This window comes from Molothrus ater, chromosome 25 (genome assembly GCF_012460135.2).
Source record: "Molothrus ater isolate BHLD 08-10-18 breed brown headed cowbird chromosome 25, BPBGC_Mater_1.1, whole genome shotgun sequence".
NCBI classification, from domain to species: Eukaryota; Metazoa; Chordata; class Aves; order Passeriformes; family Icteridae; genus Molothrus; species Molothrus ater.
The window spans coordinates 5,511,821-5,523,610 of NC_050502.2; the positions used below are offsets into that span (position 1 = coordinate 5,511,821).

Below are 11,790 nucleotides of genomic sequence, written 5' to 3' on the forward strand. Positions count from 1 at the left end.
TTATGTTCAGCAGCTGTAAGAATTGAGGGCATTGAGGAGATTTGTGGAATTGACCAAACATGTCCTGCCAAAGCAGCAGCTGTCCCAGAGGAGGGCTGGGAGCAGGGTGAGCTGTACCCTCTGAGCCCTCAGCGTGTGGCTTGGAGGGGCTAAGACGTGTCCCTGAAACCTCTCATCAGGCCTTGGCTCTTCCCCAGACTCCTGCAAACCCAGATTTAGGGAATTGTGTCTGTGAACACATCCTGCATCCTCCCCTAAGCTGGGGAGAGAGACCTGGGCTGGTGTCCTGCCCCCAGAGTCCCTTCACTGCCCCGAGTGCTGGGCGGACAGAGCTGGAGAAGCCCTCGGAGATCCTCGAGTCCAGCTGTAAACCCGAGCCTGGCACAGGCTCCCGGCAGCCGCGTGGGTCGTGTTTTGGACATCCCAGAGGAATTTGCAGAGAAAGATAGGCACGGAACGGGCACAGCCCGAGAGGAGCCACCGGCTGAGTCTCCGCTCTCCGGGTGACACCGATCCCTGCCGAAGGCTGCGAGGGGCAGCTCTGCCTGAGCCAGGGCGGGCATTTCTCTCCCCAGAACGCAAATTACCACGGAGCTTTTGCTCTGCGGGCCGAGCTCAGTGAGGCTCGCCGAGCCCCGGCCCCGGGGAGCGGCGATGGGGCCCGGGGGGTTCCCGGGGAGCCCCGGGCAGGCGGCGCTCCCGCCCCGCGTCCCGCCCGCCCGGGCGGCTCCAGGAACCGGATCCGCGGGCTCGGCAGAGCCGCCGCCGCCGCCGCCAGCCATGGACCTGCGAGCCGAGCTGCTCAAGTCCATCTGGTACGCCTTCACCGCCCTGGACGTGGAGAAGAGCGGCAAGGTGTCCAAATCCCAGCTCAAAGTGAGTCCCCGGAGCTGCCGGCGCACGGATGGAGGGTGGGAGCGAGCGGAGGAGCGAGCCCGGGGCCGCTCTGCATCCCCGCGGGTTTCCACGGAGAAATTGTTGAATATTAAGATCAATAAGATCGTGCTGTTGCTTCCTGGTGAAGTTCTCAGGCTCTGTGGCATCTCCCTTTAAAGAAAAGGGGTGGGGGGGGGATTCAGGCTCAGATGTGTTTTCTAGGTGAAAATGATAAGAAATCTAAATTTTCGTTATCAGTTTCTTGTGCTTTTTCTGGCCAGCTAAGAGCCCAAATTCTGTTTCCATTTTCTTGCTTGCCGGAGCACCTGTGTTCCTCCTTGCTGAGCCTGTGGGTCGGGAGGTAGGGACAGGTTGTTTTATAACAAAAACTCCTCAGTGCTGTGGCTAGAAGTTACACAGCAATTTTAAAAACTCTCCGCTTTCCCCTCTTTCGACTCTTAGCAGCTTTCAGAGGGCTCATGCCCTCAGTCTTTCATCAAACCCATCACAGCTTTAAAAACCTTTTTGTCTGCCCCCAGGCCAGGGTTGCTGGCACCCACCAGGGAGCCCCTTGGCTCTGAGCATAATTGATTTTTTTAACCTTTGCACGTGGTGGGAATGTGTTTTTTTCATCTCTTTTGGTTCTTAGGCTGGCATTGGGGTTGGAAATGCTGGTTGGTACCAGGGTTTGGGATGAGAGAAGAGACCTGAGCAGGAGCATGCTGAGCACGGGGAGCTATTGCGTCAGGACATGGCAGCTGCTGCCAGGCTGCGAGACCGTTTTGAACCACTGCAAAAAGACCCCCTTTTTCTCAATTCCCTTTATTTTGTAATGCTTCCCCAGGACAGACTGCAGGGAAGGTGCTGGTCTTTGGCAGGGGGTGTGTTTTGCCCCAGAATTAGGAGTTTTGTTTGCAGGGATCTGGAGGAGAAGCAGCGGGAGGAAGATTCTTCCTGCTCAGCTTTCGCGGCTCAGAGCCTCCGGCTGCCCCCCAGAACTCGTGGCATGAGCCCTGCGAGCCACACTCCCCTGCTAAAACTGTAGAAATAGCTGAAGGGATTAAGGAAAATCCTAAAGTAGGCCAGAGCTTAATTCTGTTTGCTAATCCCTGAGAGGGGCTGCTGTGCTCCCTTCACAGCACCCCCTGCACCACTGCTCTGGGTCCAGAGTCTGGCCCGGGCATGGGATGGACCCAAAAGCAGTAGCAGTGCTTGTCTTGAGAGATCTCTGTCACCAGGGGCAATGCTGAAGCCACAGAGACTCTGATTTTAATGGCAGTTTAACGGACAGTTCATGCAGGGTCTGTGGCTGTGGTGATGCTGGGGATGGCACCTCCAAAGTGACTTTACCCAGGGGGACACTTGAGAGGGGAGAGGATGTTCTCCCACGCGCCATCAGTGACAGGATGGGTTGGCAGCAGGTCGCTGAAGAGCACAGCTCAGCTCTGAATGACTTTCCCACTGTCTCCAGGCCAGGCAGAGCTTGTTTCCACCCACAGAAATATTCGAGTTTGCCCCAGCCTACACAGGCCAGCCGCAGTTCAGTGAGGGAGGAATCCGGGGTCTCGCTGCTCTGAGCAATGAAGTGTTAAAGCCACTGAGCCCTCTCCAAACGCCTCCAGGGCTGCTGAGCCCTGAGCTGGGCTGTGCTCTCTCACCCGGGCGTGTTGCTGCACGAAGGGTCTTGAGCAGGGGTGGGAGACACCGGGCTTGCACTGAGAGGACAGAGCTGGGTGGGAGAGCAGAGCTAACTCACAGGAATCCTGCTGATGGGAGCAGGACTTTTGTGGCTAGTACAACAGGGAATAGTTCTTGAGGGAGGTTGAAGAGGCTTGGGTTAAAGAACAGAATAGTAATTAGTGTGTTCATGAGCGTGATGTTGGCGTATTCTGCTAAGAAGAAGAGTCCAAAGGGCCCTGCTGCGTATTCTGTGTTAAACCCAGCTCTGGGCAGTGCTGTGAACCTGTCAGGGTTTCCAGCATGAAGACACAGCTGTGGGAAGCCGTTGTGCTCCTTGCTGGGGCACCTCAGAGCAGGCAGGCGTGTGCAGATGTGGAGGTGTGTGTGTGTGTGTGTGTGTGTGCACAGGAAGGAAGGAAGGACAGCTTGCGGTCGCTCGGGTGCTGCGCGCCCCGAGAGCTCGGGGAGCTTTGCTCCCAGCACAGGCACAGCCCCAGCTCTGCTCCTGGGAATGGTTTGTGCTCTCAGTGCCATTGCATTGTCACTCTTGGGCCAGGGTCGGGGCAGGAACAGACGAGAGGCAGGGTCGTAGAAAAGGCAGAGAAGGCTTTATTCAAAAGAACTGTGTGGTGTTTATAGAGTGGTACGATAGATTCTGTTCTATTGGCTAACTAACAGATACATCTTTCTCACACACTGTCTTTGAGAGGAACAGAAAAATAAAGTAGAAAAGCACCACTTGCAAATTGTTTTTAGTCAACAAGTTATCACATCTTTCTAGTTCTTTAAGACTTCTCACATACCACTGTGAGAAACGCTTGTCGTTTCTCTCCCTCTGTCCCGTGGCATCCACATTGCATCCCCTCCCTGGCCGGGCTGGAAGGGCTGGGGTGTGGTCCCTCAGTGTGGCCATGCATGGCTGGAAACACCGAGCACTGCCCTGGTGCTCTTGGGCACCTCTGCTCGTGGTAATGGGTGTGCCAGCGGTGGGAGAGGGTGGAGAGCACAAACACGGCTGCTGCTCAGAGGAATCTAGGGCACTAGGAGGAGTCAGGCAGCCCTCTGACCCCCAGCCATCCCCTGCATGCCACAGGGGAAAGGTTAGGGCTAGGGTTAGGGTTAGGTGCCAGCAAACTGCTTTCCTAGCATCCCTTTCCCTGCTGTTCTCCTCCTTCACTATTTCAGAGCCTGCAAGGGTTTCTCAGCTCTCCCAGCTCCAGTCATGCCACCATTGACCAGGTCAGGGCTTTCCTCCCCATTTGTCAGTGACAGGGGCTTGGGGTCACAGAGTGCCAGGATGGATGGAGGGGCTCAGGGTGTCCCCCATGGCCGGGGTCACAAGTGAGACCTCACAGGGATTTTTAGGGGTGCTCTGGGAGGAGGGGTGAAGGATGGAGATGAGGGCCACGGTGGAAACACAGAATGGGATACGATTCCCAAACTTTGAATTCATCCTGATGGACTTGTTACCATGCTGGAGGATGTCCATGATATTCCTAGACCTTCCCAGCACTGTGTGGACCCTGGGGCTGCAGTGACCCCAAAAGGCACAGTGTAGTAGCAGTGCTCGGGGCTATGGCCCTGCTGTGTGAGCACAGGGTGGAGTCCTGCTGATCCCGTTGGTCCAGAGGGTGGAAAAGAGAATGAAAATCTGGTCGAGCAAGAACTGTCTCCAGCTGCAGCAGCCATCGTGGCCTCGGGCAGCTCCTCTGCTGCTGGGAGGAAGTTTCCAGCCCTGCTCAGAGTAGGGATGCTGTTCCATCTCCTCCAGCCCCTCTTTGAGCCCTTGGCAAGCTGCATTGGCAGATCCTGATGCAGTGGGGAGGTGTCAGTCTGTTTAACCATCTCCTGCTCCTGGGATGTAAAGGCAAGGAGAGCATCACAAGCTAGAGATGCTGCTGGTGCTCATGGGCAGCCTTGCTCCAGGCTTTCCAGCATTTGGGAAATCCATGAGCTTGTAAACATGCTTTATTTGGGGGGATTTGAACAAAGTGGGCTGTTGGCAAGCCTTGCTGTGTATTTCTGGGGATGGTGTGTCTCCAGGTCTCCATTCCAGACAAAACCTTTGCTTAGTTTCTCACCAGTCTTTCCTATTTTCATGTTTCCATCTTTCGGTGTCCCCAGCAGACAGTTGGTGCCAGGCTGGGCCCTGCTTGTGCCAAATGCATAGCTTGGGGTGGCTTATCAGCTTTTCTAGATCAGAGCGAGTCCTGTTTGCTCTGAGAGGTTTGAAACAGACCTTTCAAGAAAGAAGTTCCTCATGTGCCAAGAAAAGAAACTAGTGAGGAGAAATCCTCGATTGTTGCCTGTTTCTAAATGATTCTCTAAAGTTTACATTTGGAAATTTTGCCTCGATGCAGTGGCTGCTGGGAGGTGATGCCATGCAGGGGGGTGACTGAGGGGGTGGCACCTTGGGGATTCTCACCACCCCTTGTGCTTGGCCAGGTGCTGTCTCACAACCTGTACACGGTGCTGTGCATCCCCCACGACCCCGTGGCACTGGAGGAGCATTTCCGTGATGATGATGATGGGCCAGTGTCCAGCCAGGGCTACATGCCCTACCTCAACAAGTACATCCTGGACAAGGTGAGCTCCTTGGTCATCCCCCAGACCTGCTGCTCCTCCTGTGAGGCTCCTGGGAGCTCCCCTTAGCTCTTGGAAATCACATTCCTTGGTGGGTGGGAAGAGGGCGCAGAGAGATGGGGACTGCTCAGGTGAAAGCCAAAATGAGTGAGAAATGTTTCATACTCAGCATCTCCCTGGCAAGGATGAAGCCATCCCTTTACATCACGGCTCTGGATGGAGCAGCACCTCTGCCCACATTACCTGAAGGGCTCAGAGAGAGAAATCAGCCCCTTTTATCCTCACCTTTGAGGTGTGACCTCATTTGGCAAAGAGGAGAGGGAAAAGGTTGAGCTGCAAGGAGGAGCAGAGTTGGGGTGGGCAAAAGGGGCTTTCTCCCTTTTTTCCTGTGGTTCAAAGACACCTTTGTCTGGCACAGCCAGAGGTTGGTCTGTGGGTGCTGTTTCTTCCAGGCATGTGAGGAGAGGAAGACTGACTGACAGCTTTCTTCCACTGTGTGCTCACTGAAAGGGGCCAGAGCTGCGTGCAGTAACTCTTCACTCCCCTGGTGCTCTTGTCCCTGTGCCAGTCCCCATCCCTGTGCCCATCTCTGCCTTGCCCAGAGCTGCTCAGCAGCTGCCCAGCCTGATCCAGCAATGCTGATCTTGGCTGCAGGGATCTGGTCAGCAGCAAACAAGGGCAAAGCCTTCCCCAGCTCCCTGAGCCCAGAGCAGGAGCTGCCCCAGGTCAGCCCAGCCCAATCTCCCCATCAGAGAGCGGCCAAAATCCTTCCAGTTGCCCACATGGTTCTTTGGAAGGTGATCTTAAAACCCACCCCGTCTGGTTTCACCATGGTAATAGAATCCCAGAGGCAGCCTGAAAAGAGGGAAGTGGGTTTTCCTAGTAAAAGAAGCTTTTAGCTTTTGCCACCCAAAGGTTTTCCTCCAGCTTTGCTGCTACAGGCCACAGTTTGCTCCTGTGCTGACACAGCTGGGATAGAGCACCCAGGGACAGCCAGAGCTGCTCTGATCCCTATCTCAGCTGACCCATCTGCACCAAACCTGCTGCCTGGGGCAGCTCACAGTGCCAGGACACAATTAAATATCAGCAGCAGGGACGAGGCTGGTGGAGGCACCATTCCTGCTGGCTTCCCTTCACTCCTCAGTTCCTCCTTGTGGTTGAATGGGCTAACAAGAAACCCCAAACCATGGAGGCACTGGGGATGAGAGCTCCACATCATCCTGCCTGTGCTGCAGCCCAGGCTTCCTGCTGGTGCTGCCATGCTTCTCACTGGACAGATTTTAGGAGTGAGGTTTCTTCTCTCCAGCACTTCCTTCCCCAGAACTCCCCTCTCTAGCTCTTCAGCTCCCACTCACCCCCTGACTCGTGCCTGCAGGTGGAGGAAGGTGCTTTTGTCAAAGAAAATTTTGATCAGCTCTGCTGGACCTTGACAGCGAAGAAAAACTACAAACCTGACCGGAATGGGAACAGTGTTGTGTCCCACCAGGATGCTTTCAAGCTCTGGTGCCTCTTCAACTTTCTGTCTGAAGACAAATACCCTCTTGTCATGGTGCCAGATGAGGTAGGACCTGCCTCTGCCCCCAGCCCCGTCCTCCTAGGGCTCCGTGTGCTGGCAGAGCCCCATTTGTGGGTGACACCATCACGTCCTGGCGTGTCCCACTGCATCCTGCAAGATGTGGTGTGCCAGGGGGTGAGAGAGAGGAGGCTGGGGGTGGGACAAGGGGGCTGTCTGCCCTGGACACCCCTGCTGTGCCCACAGCCACCCCCACTGCCCAGGGAGAAGGGGGGACTTCAGAGGGGAGACCCCTCCAAGGTGCTCTCCTGCCTGAGGGCAGTGGCCGAGCAGACCTGGCTGTCCCTCTCCGTGGCCACTGCCACCCAGTGCTCAGCCCCTGCCCAGCATGAAGAGCGTTAAGGGTGAGGTGCCAGCCAAAGAAAAGCCTCACAGTAATCTCCAAATTCCACAGCATTTAGGGGGGAAGGTTCTCCCTTTCTCTGGGGTCAGATTAAACCCCCATGAGAAGGGGGGCAGATCTGGGGAGAGTGCACACGTGCAGAAGCCAAGAGTGGCCTCAGCAGAAGGAACTTGGCTGGGCAAATGGCTGCTGTTGTCTTCTACCCCTCAACCTCCTGAGATCAGCAGAAAAGTCAAAATTAAAAAAAAAAAAAAAGAAAAGAGGAGAAAAAAGGCAAGAAGCACCGTGCTGCGCAGACGTAGGAGGGCAACCGCACTTCCTGTGCCCTGGGAGAGGTGTTTCCTGTTCCCCAGAGCATGAAAAACTGAATCATCCTGAGCACCAGCACTCAATTCTTGCCCCTTTCACAATTAAATGACATAAAAAATCCAGCTGCGTGTGGGGACCCTGCTGTGTGTCACCTTCCTGTGTGGCTCCCTGCAGTCACCCACTGGTCTCAGTCCAGACTGTGGGCAGAGGAGAGCTGGCAGCAAAACTTGAGCTGGGGTGAGTCTTCCCCACACCACGGCAACCACCTTGATTCTTTTTATTTGCAGTTTTACAATGATGCTCCTCTCTGTAGGGACCTGTCTCCCTGCTCCTCCCCAGTGATTTTTGGGAAGCAGTGGTGCCAAGCTCACTGTGGCTTTGAGACATCATCTCTCAATGGTGTTCAACAGTGCTGGCCTGTACTCCTTCAGGCTCTTGACTGCTACAGAGTTTTATTATTCTGCAGACAAACCAGAAAAAATATCCCAGCCTTGGGGTTAAAAGGAAAAACCTCTCAGTAGATGTCAAATTCTAACCCAGCTCCAGTCTCCTCCTTTCCAGCCTGCTGCCTGGGATGCCCCAACCATCACAAAGGTTGATCCCTCTGGGATCAAGGTCCTGCATCTCCAGGCTGGAGAGAGATGTGACCTTGGGCTCTCCAAAATGGCTTGATGGGGTGGGGACAGCCCTGTCCCCAGACAGAGACACTGTCACTGAGTGTCCTCCTCCCCACAGGTGGAGTATCTGCTGAAGAAGATCTGCACAGCCATGAACGTGGAGCTGAACTCGTGTGAGCTGGAGGATTACCTGTCCCAGGAGCCGCAGGCCCAGGGCGGCCTCACGGTCTGGCAGTTCCTGGACATGGTGAACTCGGGGAGGTTCCTCAGAGGCATCGAGCAGGAGGCCATCAGCATGGCTGTGGAGGAGGTGTACCAGGAGGTCATCGAGGATGTGCTCAAACAGGCAAGGAGCTCACATATTCTGGGGCAGAAGTGCTGTCCTGCTCCCGCCCCGTTTTGATCCCCGTGTCTCTCGGGCACAGGGTTACCTCTGGAAGAAGGGCCAGCTGAGGAGGAACTGGTCAGAGCGTTGGTTCATGCTGAAGCCCAGTGCCCTGTCCTACTACATGAGCGAGGAACGGAAGGAGAAGAAGGGGAGCATCACGTTGGACAAGCACTGCTGTGTGGAGGTACAGCCCAGGGACAGCAGATTGTTCAGACCCCTGGAAGGGAGACCCAAGAACACACAATGTCACATCCATGAGCATGGGAGAGCCACTCCTGTGGCTGAAGACGGGGGGATAAGGTGGGGTAACGCTGTGCTGCGTCCCCTCCCTGCAGGTGTTGCCAGACAGGGATGGGAAGAGGTGCATGTTCTGTGTGAAGACCTCGTCCCGCACCTACGAGATGAGCGCCTCGGACACCCGGCAGCGCCAGGAGTGGACGCTCGGTCTGTGCCCATCCCACGCCCCTTCCCCAGCTTCCCTGTGCCCCCTGCTGTCCCCACTGACCGTGCCCTCCCTCTGCAGCCATCCAGACTGCCATCAGGCTGCAGGCCGAGGGAAAGAAGTCCCTGCACAAGGACCTGAAGCAGAAGCGCCGGGAGCAGCGGGAGCAGCGGGAGCAGCGCAAGGCGGCCAAGGAGGAGGAGACACAACGGCTCAAGCAGCTGCAGGAGGAAAAGGAGAGGAAGCTGCAGGAGCTGGAGCTGCTCAAGGAGGCCCAGAGGCAGGCAGAGATCCTGCTGCAGGAGGAGGAGCAGCGGCGGAGGCAGCAGCACGAGGAGATGCAGAGGACCCTGGAGATCCAGCTGCGGGAGGCCGAGCAGGTGGGTGCATCCCACATGGCTGTGGTGCTCATGGGGTGGGTGCTTCCTTCTCCTTCCCTTGCCCAGGGTAGTCCAGAGGTTGGATGTACAGTGTTGCTGCCACCCATCACTTCTAGGCTCTGTTATGCCTGAGATCCCTTTGAGTAGGAGATGAAGACAACCTGCCTCAAGGGGCTTTAGCTGGGGGACAGTGAGAGGCAAATGCTGGTGCCAGGCTGGACAGGGAGCCCATTTCTGACCTCACAGCCAGCACTGGCTCCAAATGACACAGCCTGTCTCCTGAACAGGGAAACAGCTTTTCTTTGGACCTGTCACCATGGGCTGCCCCTGCTCTGGCCCACTCCACTTGGTGGGCCCAAGCGGGTTCTGGGGACACTGGTGGTGGCCTGGCCCACTGATGGCTCCTGTCCCCGCGCAGGCTCGTGCCTCCATGCAGGCAGAGATGGTCCTGAAGGAGGCCGAGGCAGAGCGGCAGCGCAAGCGCATCCTGGAGCTGGAGGACATGCAGGAGAGGCTGCAGGAGGCCCTGCAGCAGGAGGTGAAAGCTCGGCAGGACGAGGAGGCTGTGAGATATGCTCAGGCCAGGTAGGACCAGGGCATCCCTCCCCCTCCTTGGGCAGCCCTGCTCCCAGGGCAGCTCAGTGCTCCTGGGGACTGGGGTGTGCTGGTGAGTTCCCAGTATGCAGGCTGGGACAGGGAAAGCTGGGGGAAGAAGCAGCAGGGGGACATCCTCACCTCTTGCTCTTCATTGTCAGGCTACTGGCTGAGGAAGAGGAGAAACTGAAACAGCTGATGAAGCTGAAGGAGGAGCAAGAAGAATATATCATCAGAACTCAGAGGGAGAAGCAAGTCCTCAAGCAGGAGATGGAGAACAAGAACAAGTGTCTGGAAGAGGCGCAGAAGCAGCTGGAAGAAGTGAGAGTGAACAGGCAGCGGGTGGACCAAGATGTCATGGTGAGCATCACATCCGTGCCACATCTCCTCACATGGTGAACCCAGGGGACTTTCCAGCCCTCCCAGAGTCACCTCCACACTGGGGAGGACCAAGCTGGAACTGCTGTAGGGAGTTTCTGAGCTGTGCCATGTGCGGGCAGGATGTGATGCAGTGGCTGAGACAGGACAAGCGTGTCCTGCCCTGGGACAAAGCAGTGCTGTCCAAAGTAATGTCAACAGCAGGAGTGTGTGAAGGGGGGAGGGTTGGAGGGGGGGCAGAAGGTCTAGAGGAGGGTGAACTGGGTCTCCATCCCAGAGGGAACCTCCAATCCAGGCTTACTCAGGGAAGGGAAAGTTGTGCCCATGGTCCCATGGGGCAGCAGCTCACCCTTTGCTCTGTGCCCATGGGGCAGCAGCTCACCCTTTGCTCCGTGCCCTGCAGGCGGCCCAGCGGAAGCTGCGACAGGCCAGCACCAACGTCAAGCACTGGAACGTGCAGATGAACCGACTGATGCACCCCATCGGGCCTGGAGGTAGGAAACAGCTGAGCCAGCTGACCCCATGCCCTCCACCCATCTTCCCCTTTTTGGGTGCATCTGGTGGCTGGAAGGACTCTCAGAGAAGATACCGCAATGCCTCCTTCAAGGATGGGCTCCACAAACCTTTTTCTCAGCTGACAGTCAGTTTGGGCCCCAGGTAAACAATTCTCTTTTTCCCTCCACCCCCAGACAAGCGAACTAACGTGAGTGGAGGAGTCTTCGCTGGCTACCAGCCCCTTCTGTCACGGAGAGATTCCTCCCTCAAACTCAAGCAGAGGGTGGAGGATAAAGGCAGTGACCCCACGAGGGAAAACAGCAAGGAAAACGTGAGCAACGGTGGGAACAGCAGCATGTTGCCGTCTCCAGATGCGGACACCATGGCCACAGAGCCCACCAATTAGCCCACCAGGATGGCAGAGCCCAGCTGGGAATGGCAGGGCTCAGCTTGTCCCTCTAGGTGGACGGTCAGTGTGGCCATCTCTGCATGGGGACCAGCACAGAGCCTACAGGGGACTGCACAAGGCAGAGGTGCTCCCATTTCCATCAGTGAAGGGCTGCAGCCACCACGTGCCAGGACGCTCAGGCAGCCCAGTGCTGGGGAGAGGGCAGTGGGACCTTCTCCTCTGGACTGAAGAAGTGAATTCCTTGTGCTCTATTTTACACCCTGTACTAAAAAAGAGTCACTGCTGGGTCGGGGCCCTGTGGCCCAGGGCTGCAGTTCCCCCTTGGTTTCTACATCAACCCTTCTGCATCACTCACTGTGCTCCAGGGTGTGGGGCTTTGCCACCAGCCAAGGACGCCTGGACTGACCAAGTAGGGCCTTCTTGTCACCCCACACCATGCCAGGTGTCCCTAACTACAGCCCTCACTGTGTTCCCTGGCAGTGGGTGGTAGTACCGGAGGCACTTAGTTAGCAGAAACTAATGACCAATAAAGCTTTTGGAGCCACTGGCCACAGACTTCCTGCCCCACACACTAGCAGCCCTGCAGGTACCAGCCCCCTTTCCTTGGCAGGGTAGGGTTGGGATTTCCCCTGTGTGAAAGAGCCCCTTGAGAGGAATCAGCCACAACCTGTGGAAAGTGGCCCCACCAGCAGATTTTTGGTTGGTGTGTGGAGAGCCAAGAGG

At 56.4% G+C, this 11,790-nt stretch overlaps 1 protein-coding gene across 1 annotated transcript; it reads left to right on the forward strand.

Moving 5' to 3' along the window:
* The first annotated feature begins 32 nt into the window (after nt 1–32).
* Nucleotides 33–11,616, forward strand: DEF6 (DEF6 guanine nucleotide exchange factor). Its single transcript, XM_036398288.2, has 11 exons — nt 33–876; nt 5,002–5,142; nt 6,515–6,700; nt 8,100–8,327; nt 8,407–8,553; nt 8,705–8,813; nt 8,893–9,191; nt 9,610–9,776; nt 9,947–10,145; nt 10,567–10,657; nt 10,853–11,616. The coding sequence occupies exons 1-11, from the start codon at nt 655–657 to the stop codon at nt 11,062–11,064; spliced, it is 2,001 nt and encodes a 666-aa protein (XP_036254181.1). The 5' UTR covers nt 33–654; the 3' UTR covers nt 11,065–11,616.
* The last annotated feature ends 174 nt before the right edge of the window (nt 11,617–11,790 follow it).